The following is a 21173-nucleotide window of genomic DNA, read 5'->3' on the forward strand; positions in this document are numbered from 1 at the left end:
CCAACAAACCAAGTTTTGCAAAGTTGCACATATTATTTTTAATGTATAATCTATTTCTCTTCCCTATCAACAGTACAATTCAGCATCAGTATACTTTACAATTGTGTGTCAGCACTATCTGTATTGTGCTCTTTCTCTACAGAGAAATGACAGGGATTTGTCTAAGTCTGGTAAAGTTAACACAGCTCATCACTTTTACAAATGCCTAGTTTTCTCCTAGAAATGCCAGTAAGCTGCCAGCTGGGCTTTTAGTGCTATAAAACTGCCACTTCTTCCTTAAGTGGTGATGGTGACTCTATAAAAATCACTGACCTGCCTTTAAGCAAGCTTGGTGAACTTCATTTCAGTGAGGACCATTGGTAGCCTGCTGCAAAGTCAGCAGAAAATACTCAGTAGATCCCCACTTCTCAGATGAATGCTCTATGGACAATTTTAACACTTACTCAGCATTAACAGGCTTAGTAGTGGCCTACTAATCCTTAGTAGGATTCATAAGAGAAAAGCCTTCTTTTCTATCCATCAGTCTGGCCATTTACTGCAGAAACATCAGGCAAAGATTTTGTTTCATAATGATTCACTACCTGGACATTTCCTGTGACAGTGCTCACAGGGGTCTTTGGATGAGGGAAGAGACAAGGATTTCACTCCATATTTCAGAAGGCTTGATTTATTATTTTATGATATATATATTACATTATAACTATACTAAAAATAATAGAAGGGAAAGCTTCATCTCAGAAGGCTAGCTAAGCTAAGAATAGAAAAGAATGATAACAAAGGCAGCTGGCTCGGACAGAGAGCGAGAGCCAGCTCTGCCGTGACTAGTCACTAAATCCAAACATCCACATGAGATCAATCACAGATCCACCTGTTGCATTCCACAGCAGCAGATAACCATTGTTTACATTTTGTTCCTGGAGCCTCTCAGCTTCTCAGGAAGAAAAAATTCTAAGAAAGGATTTTCATAAAAAGACGTCTGCGACAGTTTCCAATTACTTCCTTTCTATGGACACCCCATTAAGTCACAGTTTGGCAACACCAAACAGGAGGTAGAAGGTGTTTTTTAAAGTGTTTTTTTCCTCTCACTACTCTAAATAGGCTTTGATGTCTTTGTAGTTGAATATTCTGAATCGGAGCTGCCAACATTAGTTGCTCAAAAGTTGGCCAGAATCAACTGTACTCACATTTTGACAGGTAACCTGGTCTAGAGGATAAAAGGGAAGCTAGTCATGATACAGCTCAAGTTCTTTGCACATGACATGCCCTTAGCAACTGTCCTAGAAGACTCCCTTGAAGGTCCCCATTTCATAGAGATCTGTCAAGTGCTTTCAGCACTTTCATTAATAATATTGGTCTATAACTAAAACTCAGTAAACATCAGGATTGGTCAATGCAAGTACAGGGTTTTGCACAATGAGAAATCATACAAGATGAAAAAACACAGGCTGGGAATCAGTTAAGTGTAAAGGATCTAATTTAAATAGTGAGTCCCAAACAATGTGTGGTTTTAGGAACATGATACCTTTGCAAACAGAATTGTGGGACAGGTGAGCAGAGGTGTGAAAAACCTGACCTTGGTTGTGCTCTGTTTTGTCTGCTTGGTTTTGTTAAACCAGGATATGCACGTTTTGGTATGTGAACAGTTTTCAAATGTGAAAACACTGCTACTAAAGAGAAGCAGTTGTGACTTGTGCTTGCATACCCTTACACTAATGGAAGAACACAAAGAAACATTTTCTAGAAATGAAGGTCTAGATAAGATGTTACTAAAATGTTGAAATCATGGAGAAGGTTGTTCAGGGGTATGAAATATCTTTCTATTAGACAGTATACCTCAGGCTGATTGAGGAGTATTTGTCCTGCATTTAGTGCACATGGGGGAAGGGGGAATGAAGGACAACACCAAATCCCTTGAGAATCTTTCCAGCCCTCTGGCTGTAAGATTTTAAATGCATTAAAATTCATGGAATTCCTAATATTTATTTGCAAAGATAGTAAAACCACTTCATCACAGTAACAGGAAATGTATGGTACTAGAGTAGTTTATGACAACATGGAAATGAAATGATAGGAAAGCAGAGAAATTCAGTCCTTTGTCTCCACCAGCTGCTATTTATTTTAATGTGCATCTGACAAAGTAATATAAACTTTCAGAATGCCAGATTTGTGAATATGTAACAACAGCTATAACCCAAAACTCTGCTGACTCTGTCACGTTTGGCATTTGTTTTCACTTAGAGAATATTTTACAGCATGTTTATTGTACTTTGGGATGCATATTTCAGTGTTTCTCTTGCATTAGAAAACATGTACTTTGTTTTCTTTTCAAATATTATGTCCAACTTCAGAAGATAGACAAAGGAAAAAAAATGCTTTAATCTGGAGTTGAACAATCATTTATGCTGGTAAAAGTATAATTCAGAGACATTTTACTAAAAAAGCCCCATACATATATCTGTTTTTTTGCTCTGTTTTCTAACGATGGTGCTGACTCTGCAGGGAAGACATGCAGTTGGCTCCACTTTAGGCCATAATTTGGTGTAAAACTGAAATAAAGAAAAAATGGCATTTATATCCCTGCCTCAGCCATATGTATCTAGAACTTACAAGTTTTCAAGCATCATTGCTTCCACAAATCCAGAGACTTTCATCGGAGAGAATACAGGGGGTAGAAATTGAAGTCTCTCAACAAGCTCATCCATTTGAGCATTTCTAAACATTTGGAAAATTAGAGTGTTTTGAGTTATACAAGAAAGCATCTTATTTTTGTTAGTTTTGTTCAAAATTCTAACACGGAATAGTATCTAAACACAACTGCCCATCTTTTCTCTATTATGTAGGAGTCATAGTGTGTTTTTACATGTCATGCTGCATATCACAAGGTATGGTCAGAACATACAAATGCTGGATCTTGCATGTCTCAGAGTACTGGGCATGGATAAACTCTGGTCAATTCTTTTAGACTGGGCACTCGGGGACTTGTTTCTCTAGTCCATTTCTTTCCATGTCATATTGCTGCCCGCCAGCTGTGTTATGCTGTACCTGACACCTTCAAAGTCTTTCCCTTTATTTACACCCTTTTTTCTTCTGTCACTTTTGGGTATGGCATGTCTTAAATTCCTTTATGAGGTTCCTAAAAATGGAGTTTATGGATCTAGGCAAATAGATCCATATCAGGTTTCTGAAGGCATGATGATTCCGGGTGCTGCAGGCTTGGAGGAGTTGCTCCCATGCAGTTTCCTACATCTTGTTTCCAGTGAAGCAATGTCTGGCTGCCCACAGTGAATGCTCTCCTCTTTAGAGAATGTTTCTGACAGAGTGTGTTCATTCCAACCAAGAGGCTGAACAAGCCCACTACCTTCCCTTTCTTGGTGGACCTGATGTAAAGAGGAATGCTGCTTTGAGGCAATCCTCAAGGTACCATTGGATGGGTAGACAGAGTAGATGTTCCCAGACTGAAGCTGAGGGTTCTCCCAAAAGGCTGCAAGTGCTAGTGGGAAAGGCAGCATCAAGAAAAGGCAGAGTCTGTAGCACCAGACTAGAAAAACCTCTCTGGACAAATCACTAGAAAAGGCCACATATATGCTAGAGAATGGATGTTACTTACTTAATGTCTAATTATTTATTCTTTCCTTACCTATTTCCTGATCTTTTTCTTAGATTCTTTTATGCTGCCTTCACCTTGTAATGTCAAATTTTGGTCTAATGTTAAGTAATACCCCAGCTCCAATGGATTTTTTTTTAATTTTTTTTTTTTTTTTGTGGGAGTAGGAATGAAACTTTCAAAAAAAAAAAAGAATTTTTTTGTTGGGTAGGTTTTGGTTTGGTTTTTATTAACTGTGCTTATTCTAGATAGATGTAAAAATCAGCCAAAGTACTTCATGCTATGGTTATTTCCAGTAGCCACTGATTTTACATAATTTATAAAGGACTGTCTGTAATCCACAAGCTACTGAAAAGGAATTTATCTTCCTTTTCTGTCTTTGAAGATAAATAAATGTTTATGAACACCAGTCTAGGTACAACTCACTAAGCCAATTTCCCTTGCTTACCCTGTCACCTATCAGAGTGAGAGCTAGAGACACCTGACTTCTTCAGGTGCAACACAGTCCTGAGTACCCCTCTCCCAAGGAAAAAAGTGTGTACACCTGAGCTTCAGTCTTACTGATTAAATTTGATTTGTCTAAGTTAGCTATTTACATTAATTTCTAAGTCCAGTTTGTCATTCTGTGTTGAAAAAAGGATTATATGCTGTAGAGTGGGATTTAAAACCAGGAGGGTATTAAGGGTCCTGGTGAGAGGAGAAGAATTGAAGACTTACAGACTTCTCAGAGTTGGGTTTTGTTTTTTTCTGAATACACCTGTGCCATGGCAAGTGTATTAGAATTTGAGGGAAAGCATCTGGAGGAGAACATTTTCAGGGTATTTTTGGTATGATTCCTGTATTTTTCAAGATGTCAGTTAGATGAGAGCTTTGAAAACACTTTGTATTTATATTCTTTGTAGGGTCTATAGGATTTGACAAGCAGATCCAAGCCCATCTATTAGGCCTATTTAAATATAAATAGCTACATGTCAAATCATACTCACACATCCCTAATGATTCCTTGCTTTATGTCAGCAGAAATTTTCAGGAAAGTGGGAGGGGAAACTGTAATTATGATTAGGGGTGCAGCTACCAATCCAGAGGAAAGCAAAGCTCGAGTTCTCACCCACATATGCTAGTCTGGTGAAATGTAGCATTAAATGTGAGTGGGAGCTTACATACCTGCAAAACTGGACCTAGGGGAATAGCCAAGCTCCATTTTCAGGGAAAACATTACCCTGACACTTTTTTTTTTTTAAATTCATGCCCCAGATTCATAGAAAGTATTGATATTTAGAGTAGAAAAGGTTGTGGTTAATTTAATTCATGAGGTAAAGAGGGCAGTGAGTAACACTTGCATCACAACTTGCTTTTTCCTAACTTTCTTCTCCAAACTTGGATGATTCTGGTGTAAAAATTTTCACATAATTACAGAAATATGTATGTGGGTGTGTGTGTATAGAATGAGTGTATTTTTATTTGTAAGATATATAGTGTGTGGTGTGTATATGTTTTTGCATAAAAATACATGTATATGCATATTTCAAAATGTTATTTTTTGTCATTGATTGAAAACATTTTTCCTTTAGGTGCAGGAAAGTGTGCAGTCCATTTTCTATGTAGATGGTAGCATGTTGTAGTTTAGCATAAAGTAGCCTAGAAAGAAACCTGGGAAGAAATTTTACACCTGTCAGCTCATCTGTTGTTGAAGAGTTCAGCTTTATTAGTGATGTTGCATATAAACATTCTACATTTTGCAGTCTCTGGAAGAAAGAACACAGAAACCAAGAAGGAATTAAGGTCTGACATTTTCCCTTCCTGCTTCAGAAATTCTTCAATGCAAAATACATCAAAGTTAGCTTTAATTTTCTTTTCATTTTTCCTTTCCTTTATTGTCAGCTGGGCTGTTCAGTCAGTCAAAGCCATCACAAATGTTTTTGAAACAACAACAACAAAAACCCTAACCCAAACCAGAAGCTGGTTATTAAATTATTGGTTAAAAATATAATTTGTTGGCAAGCTTTTCAAGACGAGGAATTTTAAACTAAATTACTGCCTTGATTTTCTGAAAGCAATCTCATCACTTTCCACCTTTATAATGGCAAGTTGTGTTGCAGAGCAGCAACATATGTAGGAATGTTATAATACAGATTCACATCTTCCTTGAGTTAAGGACTCGAGGGCTGGATGCAGCACTCCAGGTGGGCTCTCATGAGGGCAGAGGAGAGGAGGAAAATCACCTCCCCCGAGCTGCTGTCCAGTCCTCTTTTGATGCAGCCCAGGATGTATTTGGGCTTTCTGGGCTGAGAGTGCACATTGCCAGCTTACATCCAGATTTTCATCTATGAGAACCCTGAATTCCTTTTCTGCAGGGATGGTCTCAAGGACTTTTCTCAGTCTGCATTAATTTTTGAGATTTCCCCAACCTGTGTGCAGAGCCTGGCATTTGGACTTGTTGAATTTCCAAAACTTAGTGTTTGGACAATGCTGTCAGTCATATGGTGTGATTATTGGAGCTGCCCTGTGCAAGAGCTGGAGTTGGACTTTGATGATCCTTTTAAGAGTATCTAATGCACTTCTCTTTCTAAAAACAAACTCTTAATGCAACACAATTGAGAGCAAGCCTTTACACCTTTAATCTTCTCATGCACACTGATGCTGGAAAATCCACAATGAATAAAGAAAGTCAGGTTAAAACATGAATTATCAATGATGAGAGCGACACCATGAGCTCCTTGTTTAATATATGGGAATGTGTTCACTGTGATAGTCAAATTGCTGCTAAAAGCCCTTTAGGAGTAGAAAAAAAATCCTGCATCTAAGAGGATTAAGATGTTCCTTAAGTCTGCCATGGAACTTGGCATGATTTTAGCATCAATAGCAGTTATGCTTTAAGGGCACTGTCAAAGCTGTGAATTTTGTATTTAAAGCATCACTTCACCTTGAGGCATTAAGACAGCTAATTCCCATTTCAATAACAAAAATTTACAATAAAACCAGTTTTCAGCTGATAAAATATCCTTCCTGTGGACTTAAATTCCTACACTTAACAGTGACATAAAATAATTAGCTATATGGCTCCGTGTGTGGTTTTATGGCTTCTGCCTTCTGTATTTTTTGCTATTACCTCATTATGTGACCCCAGCTGAGCAAAATGCTCATGTGCATGTTTAAATCTCAGTTTGCTCACTGAATATATAAGTGTAAATGCTTTGTAGAGTCAAGGCCCATTGAATTCTAAGATGACCCAAAACAGATGTTTCTGTTCACTCTCCATTTCCACAGGACAATACATCTCTTCAGTATTCACTTATTTTGAACTGAGCCACCTAACTGCTAACAAAGGAGGCATTTATTTTTTAAGCCAGTGAACCCTCTTTTTCCAGGATTGCCTATTTTAAACAACAAAGTATTTAATCCCCCTTATTATTAATATGTACAGTACTGGATCTGGGGTGGCTCACACTGAGAAACAGATTATTTGGAGAGTATGTTTCCTACAGCTATTTAGAGCTTTAGAGGTGTGGTTGTTTTTTTTTCTCCTTTTTTTCTTTGTTTTGCCTGAGGACAGAAGATGGAAGAGGAGAAAGCTCATCACAACTGACATTTCAGTCACTGCTTAGTCTGACTGCAAGGTTTAGTAGAGGTTTGTTCATACCAGTAAAACGAGGCCATATCTGATTTTCTTTTTTTGTTGTCTTACTTGACTGGTTCATGATGGAAGAAGAATGATCTTTTTCCGGCTTTTTCCTCTACTGCAGCTTTTGCATAAAAAGTCTAGATGCCTTCTGTTCATTTCAAGAAGCCATAGCAGACTAAATGTTCAAAGATTGGCAGACTTCCCTCAGATGGTAATGAATATTTTACTTATGTCTGGTTTTGGTAGTACTGTCGAATACTTGATCATGTCAAAACAAGCACTTATAGCTGATACTGAAAGATGCTGGTGGCAACAAACACTGCTGCTCATAAATAGCCTTTTCTTCACGGTGCACTTCTGAAGTAGTGAAGTAAACATGGTTATATGAGTGTAAGATGCACAAATACAGATCCAGGAATAATGTATCAGCCGTGATGAAAAAAAGCCCTTTGTGCCCTGTTTCCATATTGCTTGTTTAGAGTGAGCTACATAAAGGATGTTTACAGCACCCACTATTTAGGTACACAGAGTATAGTAACTGATAATATTTTCTGTCTTAATAAATAGCTGGAGAAAGAGAAAGTGACTTGAAGAACAAAACATACAAACAGGATCCCTGGTTTCTAAGATGTTATGATGTACATGGCCCCTGCTTGAAGTGGCTCTGAATGGTGCATATTCTCTCAATCTAGTGGTTAGATGGATGGGGTGCCATATATTCTTCATAACCTTTCAAGATGTTCACAGCTGAAAATGGGTGCAGTTAAAATATGAAGGAAATGCTTTATGAGAAAAAGCACGTAGCTACAATAAGTAAGGAGGAGAGACTAGGGTGGATGTGACAAAGAAAACACAAGGGAATTCAAAACAGTCAGGTTAGATCTTCATCACTGAAGCTTCCCCTTCTTAGCAGCTAACTTTGGCCCAGGTCCTTTGCCTTACATATATAAAAAGGCCCAACTTGCCTATGGGTGATGGGAGTATGATGGACTGACCAGATATGTGCCTCTGGCACTGTTGGCCTTGCAGCTGCCTCCAATCTCTGTGAACAACCATTCAGATCTTTCCTGGCACCTTCTTCTGACTGGATCTAAGTGTGACCAGTATTCCCTTGGTCCCATAAGTCATACCCAGATAAACCCAGAGAGAGCTGAGCAAGGGGCTGCAGTAGGTCAAACTTTTGGCTCTGGAGCACAGGAAGGGGCAGACTGTCCCCTTGGGTAAGGAGCTGCTCAGGGCTCTTCTCCATATGAAGCTGTTTGATGGCTAAAAAAAATATTTAAAGCAGAAAATCCCTGACCAGAGGCAGGTAGCTGCTGTCTTCTTTTGTCTGGGCATGAAAGCTGCAGTGTTTGGCCTGGAAAAAACCCATGGAGTCAGTTGTGGTTGCCAAATGGGCTGCTACCTCAAGGAACAGGCTGACTGAACCTGTTGACTTGGACAGTGATAAGGTCTCAACTGACAGCCACAATGTCTAAATTGAGTAACCAGAACCTGTTACCTTAAAATCATCTCCTATGACCTACAGTCCTATTATTATCTCCCATACCACTGTAAAACAGTGTTTATGTGTTAGGAAGGTTTACTTGTTTTCTGCAAGGACAGACCCATTCTCTTTTCTCTTTAAGGAAAAGACAGACTTGTTCTCCTTAGAGGAAATCAAGATTCCTCTAGGTTATACCTTTTCTGTGGGTCCTTGTGGTGACAGGCCCACACATTTGCCTGCATCCAGTTTAAAGGCTTTTCTCTCTCCTGGCAAATTACCTGTCACAACAGATATTTTGAATCCTTTTATTTAATCTCCAACCTAACAATCTCCACATTTACAGCAAAAGCTCTTTGCATCTCTTTTTAATAAACTCCTCCATGTCCACATTATAAGGTCCCCTTGTCTTTGGTTTACGACCTCTCCAGATTTTCACCAGTGCTGTTGAAATTTTCTATGCTCTCCTCAGAGCTCCCCAATTTGATCTTTTCTAGAACATGGAATAGCAATGCAGCCCATCACTTGGTGAGTAACGTATCTGCTACATCTTGCCAGCTGCAGATGCAGCTTTTGAGGTCAACCAATCAATGTTTCACTTGTCCTCCTTCTGAGGACACTTCTACCATGCCAGCCTCCTCACTGAATGCCACCCTGGCTTCTCCCACACTCTGTGGCCTGTCACATCTAATGTATGTGCACAGCATGCTGCCCTAGTGATCTAAGTAGTGGTATTTTTGTGTCAGATTGACTTGAAAAAAGTGTTGGGTATATGTGAGATGCAGCATGGCTGCAGGGCAAATCCAGACCAGAGCTAATTGTGCCACTGTTACGCTCAGTGCCTGAGATTAGACAAGCTTGCCTCTCGCTGCCTCCAGCTGAGTTCTGAAAAGCAAAACATTTCTGCTACTTCCCAGGATGAAAGTAGGGGAGAAACACAATTTCCTCGTTAAAAACCCCTCAACAACCAATCCCCCAATCTTCTTTTCTTTAAATATAGTGTTTCCCAACCTTTATATTGCTAAATTTGGCAGGAGATGATCTTTGTTTCATAGAAAACAGCTGAATTTACAGCAAATCCTACATAAGTACAATTTGATCCCAATTTTTGGCCAGTATTTCTTGTACCACTTTAAAATGTGATTTGGATCTTCTAAGTATTTTAAATTCATATTATATATATCCTGTATGTTTGCACTTAGACAGAGATTCACAAGCTCAGCTATTCTAGAATATTATTTGAATTTTTTGTTTTTGTCATCACTATCTGATACTCTTCTACCAGCTGGATATCCAGGGAGGCATTTCCATTTGACTACTGAAAATACAGTGTAGTAATTGTAAATTGTCCAGTAGTTTTAAAATAACAAATAGAATTATTTTAATGTTAAAATGTCTACTGCTTTTTCACCTGCAGAAGTGTAATCTTTCTGTAGGTTACATGAACCTGAGGTTGCTGGAGGCTTTCCAGTACCTATAAACAGAGAAATTTTAAAGGTAATGCCTTCTAAAGGTAGGCTGCAAAACTGCAAAGACAATTAAACCAAAAGTGTGAGGACAAATATGGTACATGATTTCAAAATTTCCCTTCCTATATAAATGACCTAAAGATGTGAAAGTGGAAGGATATATGCCAAAATCACATCCATAGCCACTCTACTTTTAGACATCTTTCCTTCCTTCATTTATGGTCTTTATTTTGTCTGTCCAGATGGAAAACTCTTGAAAACTCTTCAAGATACATATCTAAACACAGAGCAAAAATGTGTTGCCTGATCCTTCTGTGTTTGTTGAAGATCTTCAGCTGTGGATGCCATGGCTAACTGGGGCTTTGCATTCCTGGGTTAATATTTAATTTGTAGCATAGCTGCAGCTCACATGGGATTCTTGATTCATCAGTCAGAGAAATTTCCTATTAGTCATTAAAAATTTAGTTGAAATAAGCAATACAGGATTGGACCATTATCTATTATTAATCCTTTTTTCAAGCTAAAGTAATTATAAAATAAACAGGTTGCAGTCTTATAAAAAATGTAGTCCCAAGTCTTCTCAGAAAGGAGAGACTTTATTTTGTTATTGCCTTTTTGTGGAAAAACATTAGAAAAGAGTCAGGAAAAACTTCTTAGTTTTGGGCAGGCAAAGTTAGTGTGTGTTTCATTTACAGGAACATTTCCACTGAAACTCCAGATAGAACCAAGCACTCTAGAAGCCTGGAGTCGTAATGAAATAAAAAGAAACTGTAACCATATTACTTTGCCTTATACAGGCACTATATGTATGTTTAACTCACAATCTGATACATAAACACATACATTATGCAAAAAGACCCATACTACATAGGGGTAGTAAAAGCTCTATTTTCTTGGCATGCACAAGATATGTGTCAGGCAACAGCAAATGACATTTGACTGGGATGGTTGGTGACTTCCACCTTTAACTGTCCTCTATTCATTTACCTGAATCAGTTTAAACCTATTGATTTAAAACTTTTTCTTTATTATTAGATTAAGTGAAGTTTGGATGTGTTCCATTACACAGAGCAGCTTTTTTGCTTATTTGTGTTTGTAGTTTTACATGTGCTTAATTCCCCTGGGTGCAATTTACTCTCAAGTGCTGCATTCAAGAGGCAAAAAGACCTTCAAATGGACATAAATTAGATTTGGCTGAGTACAAGGATCAATCAATATCGTTTGAACATTTGAAGAGTTCCTGAAGTCCTGCTGGCACATCTGGGTTTGCTAAACACACACTGGGGTAAAGCTGAAGAATCAACTATAACCTCAGGAGACCAGTGTGATAAGTTTCATCTAGAGTCAGTGGAGAGTCTCCAAAATTAACCTCCTTGCAGAGTTTGCTTTTGATTTTTAGGGAATGAGCATTCCTCACTGTTTCCACCAATGCACTCAGCTGCCCAAACAATGGAAGAGCATTCTGTAGCTGTCTACAGAAAAATGTATTCACACCAAGGCTTAAAAATAAAAGTTGGGTGTTATTTTAATGTTAAAGCTTTATCTTAGAGCTCTAGATTCCCAAAGGCATGATGCTTCAATCCAGAATAGGTTAAAGGAGAATAAATTTTGAAGCACAGATTATAAATACTTCCACAGCAGATTTGCCCACACACTGTAACTACTCGCAAATTCATGGTTACAAGATAGATTCTTGTACCATCACTTTGAAACTGCCCATTTACATCTGCTTTTCCTGTTTAGCCAATTCTATTCCATTTCCCCGAAAAAACTAATGAACTACAATGAATAAGCATTCAGCACACTTTTTTAAAGAGAACAAAAACCTGTTTCTGATCATTATCAGGAGTGAAGCCCTTTTATCAAAATGGTTGAGTACCTGGAAGAAAAGTCTAGAAGGAATGAATCCTACCACTTAAAACTTGATCAAGTGATTCAGCAAGGCTTCTCTGGTCTCCCACTCCAAGTATGACCATGGCTAACACTATGCCAGGCCAGCTGAGGCTTTATCTAGGGTTGAAAAGATCCAAGGACAGAGATACCAAGCACAGTCCCAGTGTTGCTCTGCTACTTCCACACCCTTTACAGGAAATACTTCTGGTGGTTCAGATGTGCTATGTAAAGCTTCTTAATCTCAAGCAAGTTCTGTGTATCGACAGAATTTGAATGAAAACATGGTACATTTACACAAAATTCCATACCTTAAAAGCAACTGCAGATGACTTAACATTTGTTTAGGACTAGATGCTTTGACACCTTTCTATATTTGCTCCAGCCTCTACTGGGACTCTGGTTTATGCTGGCATGCAGTGTGGTCTCTACAAAGCTTCCCCTAGTGCCTGATGGAGATTATAAGTCTTTTCACTGCATTCAATCACTTTTGGGTTTGCATTTGTTTCGCTTCTGGAACTACAGTGTTGATTGTTATTGCTGATCCAAGACCAATAGTCCCAAGTTGCTCATGCAGTCAATCCAACAGCTCTGCTTGTTAAATTTTATCTCTTTTTAAACCTCTCCTTAGGTTGGGAAAATCCACAAGAATGCTGCCCGCAAAAGAGAATACCACATCCTGTTCATGGTGATCACTACAGTTATCTGTTACCTGGTGTGCTGGATTCCATATGGGGTTATAGCATTACTTGCAACATTTGGCAAGCCGGGTGCTGTGACTCCCATTACAAGCGTCATACCTTCCATCCTAGCAAAAAGCAGCACTGTTTGCAATCCCATTATCTACATACTTATGAATAAGCAGGTAAGACATACATTCTTTTTAAAGTGTATTTTCTTCAGGGTCCATCAGATATTCTTGACCATTGTGACTACCTGTCTTATAGATGTATCTTTAAGGACCTTGAAAGCTTGTGCAAACAATACTACTGTTTGCAAACAACGGCATATTGCTAGAGAGGAAGAACGGAAAAATGTTAAAATTGCTTTCTGAAATTGCTTGTGTTCTTCTGAGGGCACACTGGGTATTAGTTTGTATCCTTTAGAGTTAGTTGCCAAAAGCATTTACAAGAGGAATACTCAAACATTTGGTGAGGTTAAAGAGTAGGGGGAAAAATGGACAAGGAGGCAAAGGGATTTCATGACCTTGAAAACAAAATAAAGGAGACCATTTGCAAATACCATTTTCATGATAGATCTCCTTGAAACTAAATATCATTGCAGTTACTGTTTTTGTGGACATATACATCCTTACTGTTAAATTCACAGTTCAGCTACATGCCAAAATACATAATGAATTTTGTCTCATGAGCACCAAGGCATATTCTAAAATGCCTACATCCAGTTCAGGTCTCTCATTCCTGTAAATGCCATTGTCAGTACTCAAAAGTGAGCCTCCTAATGTTTCTGTGTTGACAAGTCTGACTCTAAAGTTGGATAATGATAGATCTGGACGTTCTAAATTGTTTTGCAGTAGGAAATCTGAAAAAATATGCATAGTTTATGAAAACTTGTTTTTATTAGATTACGTCTTGGAGGTTGTTCTCAGTTTTCTTTCCTCATTGTGTCCATTACAAAGCAAAGAAACACCCTTCATCTTTTCTTGCTCAGTGTATGCTGGAGCCCACCATTAGTATTTATCAACAGCACCAATATATTATCATGGAGCTGAGACAAGGGAAGAGTTAAATGTAACAGCCAAATATATTCAAGTTTTGCCACAGCCTGAGATCATTCTTGGCTGGCTTCATCTAACCTAAATTTCTTAAACAATGAAAGAATCTACTCTTGAAATTTGAGGGGAAAATCTCAAGTAAGCTGTGAAACCTCCTTGAAATCAAAAGGAAAAAGTTCTGTTTCCTTCCCCAGGACCAGGGCTTCATTTCCAATGTCTAGTTTGAGCTGGCATTGAAGTAAATAGAACATTCCATTTGATAAGTGTTAATGCTGAAGAAAACCAGTAACTTTTCCCCCTTTCCTTTTACAATTCTTATGAAAGCTTCTCAACAGCAGCATCTGTCTTGCTTCTTTATTCTCTGAGCACTTTGACTGAGGTCCTTGACTGAGAGATAATCTGATTGTGTGATGATCACTGGAGCAGGTTATATAATATTGATAACAGATACATTTTGGCATTGTCTTAACACATGGAGATGTGATGAGCCCCCCTGAAGGGGAGGCGCTTGGTCAGATTTGGGATAGATACTTTTTACTAATCAAACCAAACTGACAGCTAATGTGCAGCATTAACCTGCAGCTCTCCTCTGCTGTGCCACTGTGTATTAGCAGTGAAAATAATTGTTTTTAACTGACACTGAGAAATGTGCTTTGCTCAAGAAGGTGAAACCCATCCTTTTGTCTGTTCCTTCTTTCAAAACAGGAACAATAGTAACACCCCCATACAATGCATCACTGGTGTTCTTGGCACCTCTGTAGTTGTTCTCACACTTTCCTGTAAATTTAACACCTCAGAAAAAGAAGTTGTTCATCTTCCTGGCACTCATCTTTCCTGGTCTTCATGCTTAGCTGAGAATTGTCACGGAAGGCTGGTGCCTCCCAACAGAGAAATTATCTGGTCTGCAGAAATTATCTGGTCTGCATTTTTCACAGTTCTCTGTTTGCAGATGTGAGGTACCACAGTACAGTATTTACTCCTGCCCCTTTAAAAATACACAGAACATATGGCATAATTTTTAACTCTCTATGTATAAGTCTTTTTGCTCTGGGAAATGCCCCAAAGATTGGAAAATGGTGTTGGTTCACTGCAGTTGTAGTGTTAGCTTCCAGCTGCCATAAATCCAGCTGTCATAAATCTCTGCAGAGTATTGTGGAACCATCAGGCTCTGAGTCAGCTTTAAAACTCATCCTGCAGAGCACATCTTTAAATTAACTCTCAAGCAGTCCCTGAGTCACTTTCATGATCCTGGAAATCTAGAAAAATAGTTTTGTCTTTGGCATTGCCTACTGCACTGACCTGAGGTGGTAAATCACTGAGGAAAATAGTGAGTTTCTTTCCAGCTGCAGGAACTTCCTCAGATGGGATGGCATGAGGAATGCTGCTGTCCTTCTTCCTGTGCTGCATTGTTTAAACTGGAGTGTTACTAGGCTTATAACATGCCAGGCAGACATCAAGATTCACTGACAAAACTAAAGTACTAAACTGCCTGAGACCAAATGATGTTGGGGTGAAGCTGAAAGAGACAAGTAGTGGAGATCCCTTTTTCCCTGTTCTCTCTTTATGGAAGGCTCTTTTGGCCCTTGGCAATATGACTGTTTGTGCCTGGGGCAGCTTCCCCAAGGGTCAGGTCCCAAAAAGGCAGCACACAGCTAAGCAGCTGGGCAAGGTCAGCCTGCACTTTCAGTGCATCAGTCCTTTATCATTATATCATTAATGTAGTTGTGCAGATTTTGTTTCATTTTCTCCTACATCTCTCAGTGTATTTTATTCCCATCACACATCCCTGTCAAGTTCCCATTGTTCAAACTTCCACCCATGCAGCCACCCCAAACAGATTTTTAATGACAGCTCTGACTACCTTCCTTTCACCATGATGGTGCTGACAGAACCCTGCTCTTTCACATGTTCCATGCAAGCAAGTATTAAGCATTCACTCAGGAGATATGGAGTTTCTCTGTAGCCACAGGTTTGCTGCTGAGGAGGTGGTCACTGGGAGAATCCTGCTGTTGTGTGTTCCACAGAACAGCATGGGAACCCCAACATGGAAGTGCTTTCTGGCTGGTATAACTGTGCATGTGGTCACACTGCACTAAGAAACAGGGATTATTAGCTGGATAGCCTAATGGTGTGGCAGCTTCAGAGGTTAACTTGGTTTTTACATACCAGAAATTAATTTTTTATTGACATAGAAGTTAATATACTAATAACAAGTGTTCAAGAAGGTGTGGTTACAGATGAGATCACAATGAGATTGAGTGAATCTCCATTCATTTCACAAAATTTGAAGATGGCACTCAGAGAAAATAGAAATTTGCTGCATTGCTACTGACAGCCAAATTTAAGTTTAAACCTGTATCACTTATAGATCTAGAGAACCAATTGTTTGAAAACCATAGATGAGATTACAAGTCACAATCTTTGCTGAAGCAAAATATCTTTGCTTCCCTGCAGCTCGTGTGCTTTACACTAATTTCTTTCACATTTTTTGTTGCTCAGATATTGCACCTAAGTCTCCCTGGGCTGCTGAAACTCAGGCTAGCACATCTAATACTCTGTTGCGCATTACAATTGGATAAAAGGTCCACTCACACCATGTGATCAGTAAGGTGCTATTTCTGGTGTCAGAAAGTGCCTCTGAGCAAAATAAGGAGGGACAGTGTGAGGAAAGGGATGTATTAAATGTGAATATAAGTCCCTGATTAGTGATTTGATTTCTAGTGTCTGTCTTCTTATATTAAAATCATTGCAATTTTAAAAAATAGGTGACCCTTTCATTTTCCCCAAGGATCTTGAGAAGTGATGCTCAAAAAAATATACACACTTACTTGAAAGTCATTACTACTGTGACCTTTCCAAATTTATCATGTAACAGAGCATGATGGGTAAAGGAGAAATTAAGGAGAAATAATGGTAAAACTAAGATTTTTTTTTTCTGAAGAGATTTGAAAAATAATGATAATGATGTACTTAGGGAGTGTTCCTCAATGGGACCGAGCTCAACATGACACATCAGACACCTCCCAGGTGCCTCTGCTGTGGCTCTGACAGTCCCCAGGAAGCTATGCCACCTCCTCTTACCTAATGACTGCCTTGTTGCTCAGGCCAGCCTCCTCTTCCAGGGCCTTCGTGGAACTTCCCAACTGCCCAACAGATGAATAATAAAGAGATTTTCTGTCCATAATAATAATAATCTATTTGTTCTCTATATATGCAGTTTTCTAGCACCCCTTTTCAATCCTTCTTCATCTTACCTTTTGCACTGAACAGGGAGAAATGCAGATGAGCTTTGAGAAAGGGAGATACACATGACCATGATAAAAAAATTAAATAACCTTAACATTCCTCCACTGGCTGTTATAACAGCTATATTTTCAGTCATTTTTCATGACGTATTTTGCAGTTTTCAATATTTCCAACAAAAGGTAATGGCTAACTTTTAAAGCTGGAGGAATATGTGTGTAAATTAACAGTGTATTTTATAATACACTGCTATCTTGCTCGTTTTCATGTTTGGAAAGATAAGATATTTCAGCTGTGTGAGAATACAGAACTACAGATCCAGAATGACAGTATCCAATTCAGGCACAATTGTGCCAAATTTCATTTTATACACAACTGGGACACATCTGTTAAGTCCTGAAAAGAGTCCTTGTTTGCTTAGTTCAAACCTTTGAGAGGTTTGTGGAGTTACCATAGAATTTATTATCTTGTTATAATTTTTCATTAAAATTCACTTAGATTTCAATACTCGTGATCTGCCTTTTTTTTCCTTCTTTCACTGGTAGCTAAGCTGTCTTTGAGTAATTAATAGTTGAAATAGAATGGCACACCCAAGCTCTTCAGTTGAAAATAGGTCAAGTCAAAATGATCTCTTACTGCAGATTACTCTACTATAGTACAGCTCAGAAATATTTTGACTTTATTTCTCTGCCAACATGTAATGTTATGACTTTCTAAAGCAGAGGGGCAAAGAGAAAAAAGGTCTCAAGGGCACCTTTGCTGCTGTCATAAGGTATAATTGCATTTCACACAGTAAGTTTTAAATTACTTTATGAATTTCTCTTGCTTATGACAAAAAATCAGTTCAGGTAAATAACTTGGGCATTTAACTAGGGCTCCAAGCAACCCCAGCCAGACTTCATGCTGCCCCAGGCTATATCCTTTGGTACATCCTGTCTATGTTGACATGTTCTGCCTGTCCTGGACTGGCTTCAATATCACAGAAGGGTTTAGAACTTTCTTCTTTTAGACCTAGGGCAAAACTAGGAACAGGAAGACAGACCACCTCTTAGGCAAGCAAAATACTGAATAAAGTTGAAAACTAATGCAGGTGAATGATGAAGAGGAATACAGGCTAAGCACGTGTTTTAAACAATATAATGATTTTCACTTTGTGGATAGGGAATGCATTAATGGAAATGAAATCCAGTTAAAATATCCTTTTTCTGGAAGGCAGAGAAAGTGAAGGACAGCAATATCTCTTTAAATCTTATTTTAAACAGGACCTAATATGTTAATGTCCCTTCCTGTATTGATCTTTTAATAGCAAGAGAGATACATGAGGCTTCACAGAAGTGGGAAGAGACCTCCACATTACACCAGGAAAAAAATGGGTCGGAAATCAAGGGGAAAATGCAGTGAGCAGAGTTTGTAGCAAAGATGATGGGAACCTTTTGTGGTCCATATCCACTCTGCAAAAGAAGACAGGCATTTCTGAAAGGAGAAGAGAGGAGACTCCAAAGAGGTTCATCTGAGGTGTTGAATTTGAAGTGACTAGCACAGCAAAAAGAGAGAAGGAGGGCCCAATAATGTTTGGCCTCCTCATCATGGACATAAGAGGATTGCTTGCACCCTCAGATGACACCAAACCAAGTGATGCCCTTTATGTCCTTGAGGGAAGAGATGCCACCCATGGGCATCTTTACAGGCTTGAGGAGTGAGCCTGAGCAAATGCTATGAAGTTGAAAGAGGTCAAGGGCAAGGTCCTGCACCTGGGTCAGGGCAAGCCCCAGTATCCATACAGAATGGGGAATTAATGGACTGAGAGCAGCCCCATGGAGAAGGACTTGGCAGTATTGGGGAGTGAAAAGGTGCACATGACCTGTCAATGTGAGCTTGCAGCCCAGAATCCCAATTGTATCTTGGGCTGCATCCAAAGCAGCATGGCCAGCACGGCCCTCTACCCTGCTCTGCTGAGGCTCTACCTTTGATACTGCAGTCCAGCTCTGGGCTCCCAGCACAGGAAAGACCTGCTGGAGCAAGTCCAGAATAGGGTCATAATAATAGTCAGGGAGCTGAAAGTCTTCCAGTGAAGAAAGACTTGAGTTTGTGTTGCTCAGCATGGAGTAGAGAAGGCTTGGAGGAAATCTTGTGGTTTTTCAATACTTAGAAGGGGCTTATAAGGAAGACAGATGGAGACTTTTCACCTGGGTCTGCAGTGACAGTAAAAGGGGCAATGCTTTTAAACTAAAAGAAGGTAGATTTATACTATATATATATATTTTTTTTTTTTTCATCAAAGAGGATAATAAGACAGGTTTTCAGTGTGGATACCCTGCAGATACCCTGAATTGTTCAAAGCCAGACTGGACAGGGCTTTGAGAAACACAATCCTGTGAAAGATGTCCCTGCCCATGGCAGGGTGGTTGGAACTAGATGATCTTTAAAGGTCCCTTCCAACTCAACCCATGATAACAGTCTGTGATACTGGAAGTAATCTTTTCATATAATATGTGAATAGGTCTTTCTTCCACTTACTCTCTAAACCTGGATGGACTAACCTATTTCTTCAAAGGTTTAAGTGATAAGTGTAATTTAGAATTAGCCCCCTAGATATGATGCAGGTAAGCATTTTGTTGTATTTGGACCAGCCAAATTTCAAAACAAAAGTATAGCTGTATCTCAGTTTAAGAGGTCATGGGCACTCTAGTGCATCTTCATTGTGATTGGCTTAGAGAAGTGTGAACATTGCCTCAACTGCTTCCTGACAACCTTGTAGGCCATGCTGGTCAACAGAAGGGATCAGAGTCACACTAACCCTAGTGGAGACAGGGGAATAAATCAGCATAAACTGCAATGATTGAATGACAGAATATTTACATTGCTGCCTGTTTGAGGGCTAGCAAGGAAGTAGCTGTACGGGAAGACTTGACCTCTAGAGTCATTGTCACTACCTAAAAGGCAACAAAACAACAAACTGTTTAAGGATTCAGATAAATTGTACGGTTACACATCTTAAATTTTTTCCAGTACAGGAAAAACAGCTTCAGTCAAATAGTTTGCCCTTGCCTACCATGATCAGCCTACAGTTGTGCTGGCAGTTTCAGAACTTCATTTACAACCAGCTGTTTTTCATACACTTCCACCTATAACACTAAACCTGATTGATAGATAAATGGAAATTTCCAGTATTCAGAGCTTACTGTAGAGCAAGAAATGTGGTATGTTCACAGCTAAAAGAACATGTGAGGATTTTTGTAAGCAAGGTCCCTTTGTAGTCTCGTTGCTCTTGCAAGTGGAAATCATAGGAAGCTCAGCCAAAGTGGTGTTTCTTTGCTGGCTTCACAGGTACATCTGTCCTCAGGGGAGAGTCTAGATGGTCAAGAGCTCATCCAGTCCTAAGAGAAATACAGGGGGGAAAAGGATGAAATATGAGCAATTGTGCTGTTTCTCACATTCCATTACTTCAGTGCGATCTAGAAGTTGGGTGAAAGCTCTTGGCAGTTAAGTTTTTTTTCTGAACTGATTTCCAAGTTTGGTGTGGACAGTTAAAGTCCTACAAAGGCATATCCACAGGTAATCTAAACTTGAGCTACTCTTTAAAATGGCATTGCCAAGCCACACTGAATGGATGTCACAGGATCTTCTGTTGGAGTGGTCTAAACTGCAATGGCAGTCAGGGATCAGAATCAATTTTAGCCCACATCTTGGTTTGATTAAGGTCAAGCATTTATTTAGCCTCAGGATTCCCCATTTCAATTCTAATATTCCTGGTTTTCTGTAATATGTCTAATGTTATATTTTATACGTAGGACTCCAGTTAAGCATTTGGTACTACTTACCACTTCAAGGCTGAATACAAGCACAGGTCAGGTGAAGAAAACAGAATGCAACATTCTGTAATGCAGTGCAATGCAGCATATTAGATAAACAAAGATTTTAGTTCCTTTATGACAACAATCAAATTCAACAGATGAAAAAATATTGAAAAAGTAAGCGCAACCCTGGCAGTGACAGTCTCTCATTTTCCTCTCCTGTTCAATAATTGAGTAATCTTTTGTCATATGGTAGTGGCATAATACTAAAATTTTATTCAGAGCATGACATTTTTTTCTACATATTGTGTCAATTGAGATTACTTCTCAGAG

The 21173-nt window shown here is 39.0% G+C and overlaps 1 protein-coding gene across 1 annotated transcript in view; it reads left to right on the forward strand.

Moving 5' to 3' along the window:
- Positions 1–21173, forward strand: part of LOC136553611 (pinopsin-like) — a 74205-nt gene that overhangs the window by 38177 nt on the left and 14855 nt on the right. Inside the window, exon 3 of the mRNA XM_066545263.1 lies at positions 12700–12933. Coding sequence (XP_066401360.1) covers positions 12700–12933 — 234 coding nt within the window. The remainder of the gene's footprint in view (positions 1–12699; positions 12934–21173) is intronic.

Source organism: Molothrus aeneus, chromosome 2 (assembly GCF_037042795.1).
Source record: "Molothrus aeneus isolate 106 chromosome 2, BPBGC_Maene_1.0, whole genome shotgun sequence".
Classification (NCBI taxonomy): Eukaryota; Metazoa; Chordata; class Aves; order Passeriformes; family Icteridae; genus Molothrus; species Molothrus aeneus.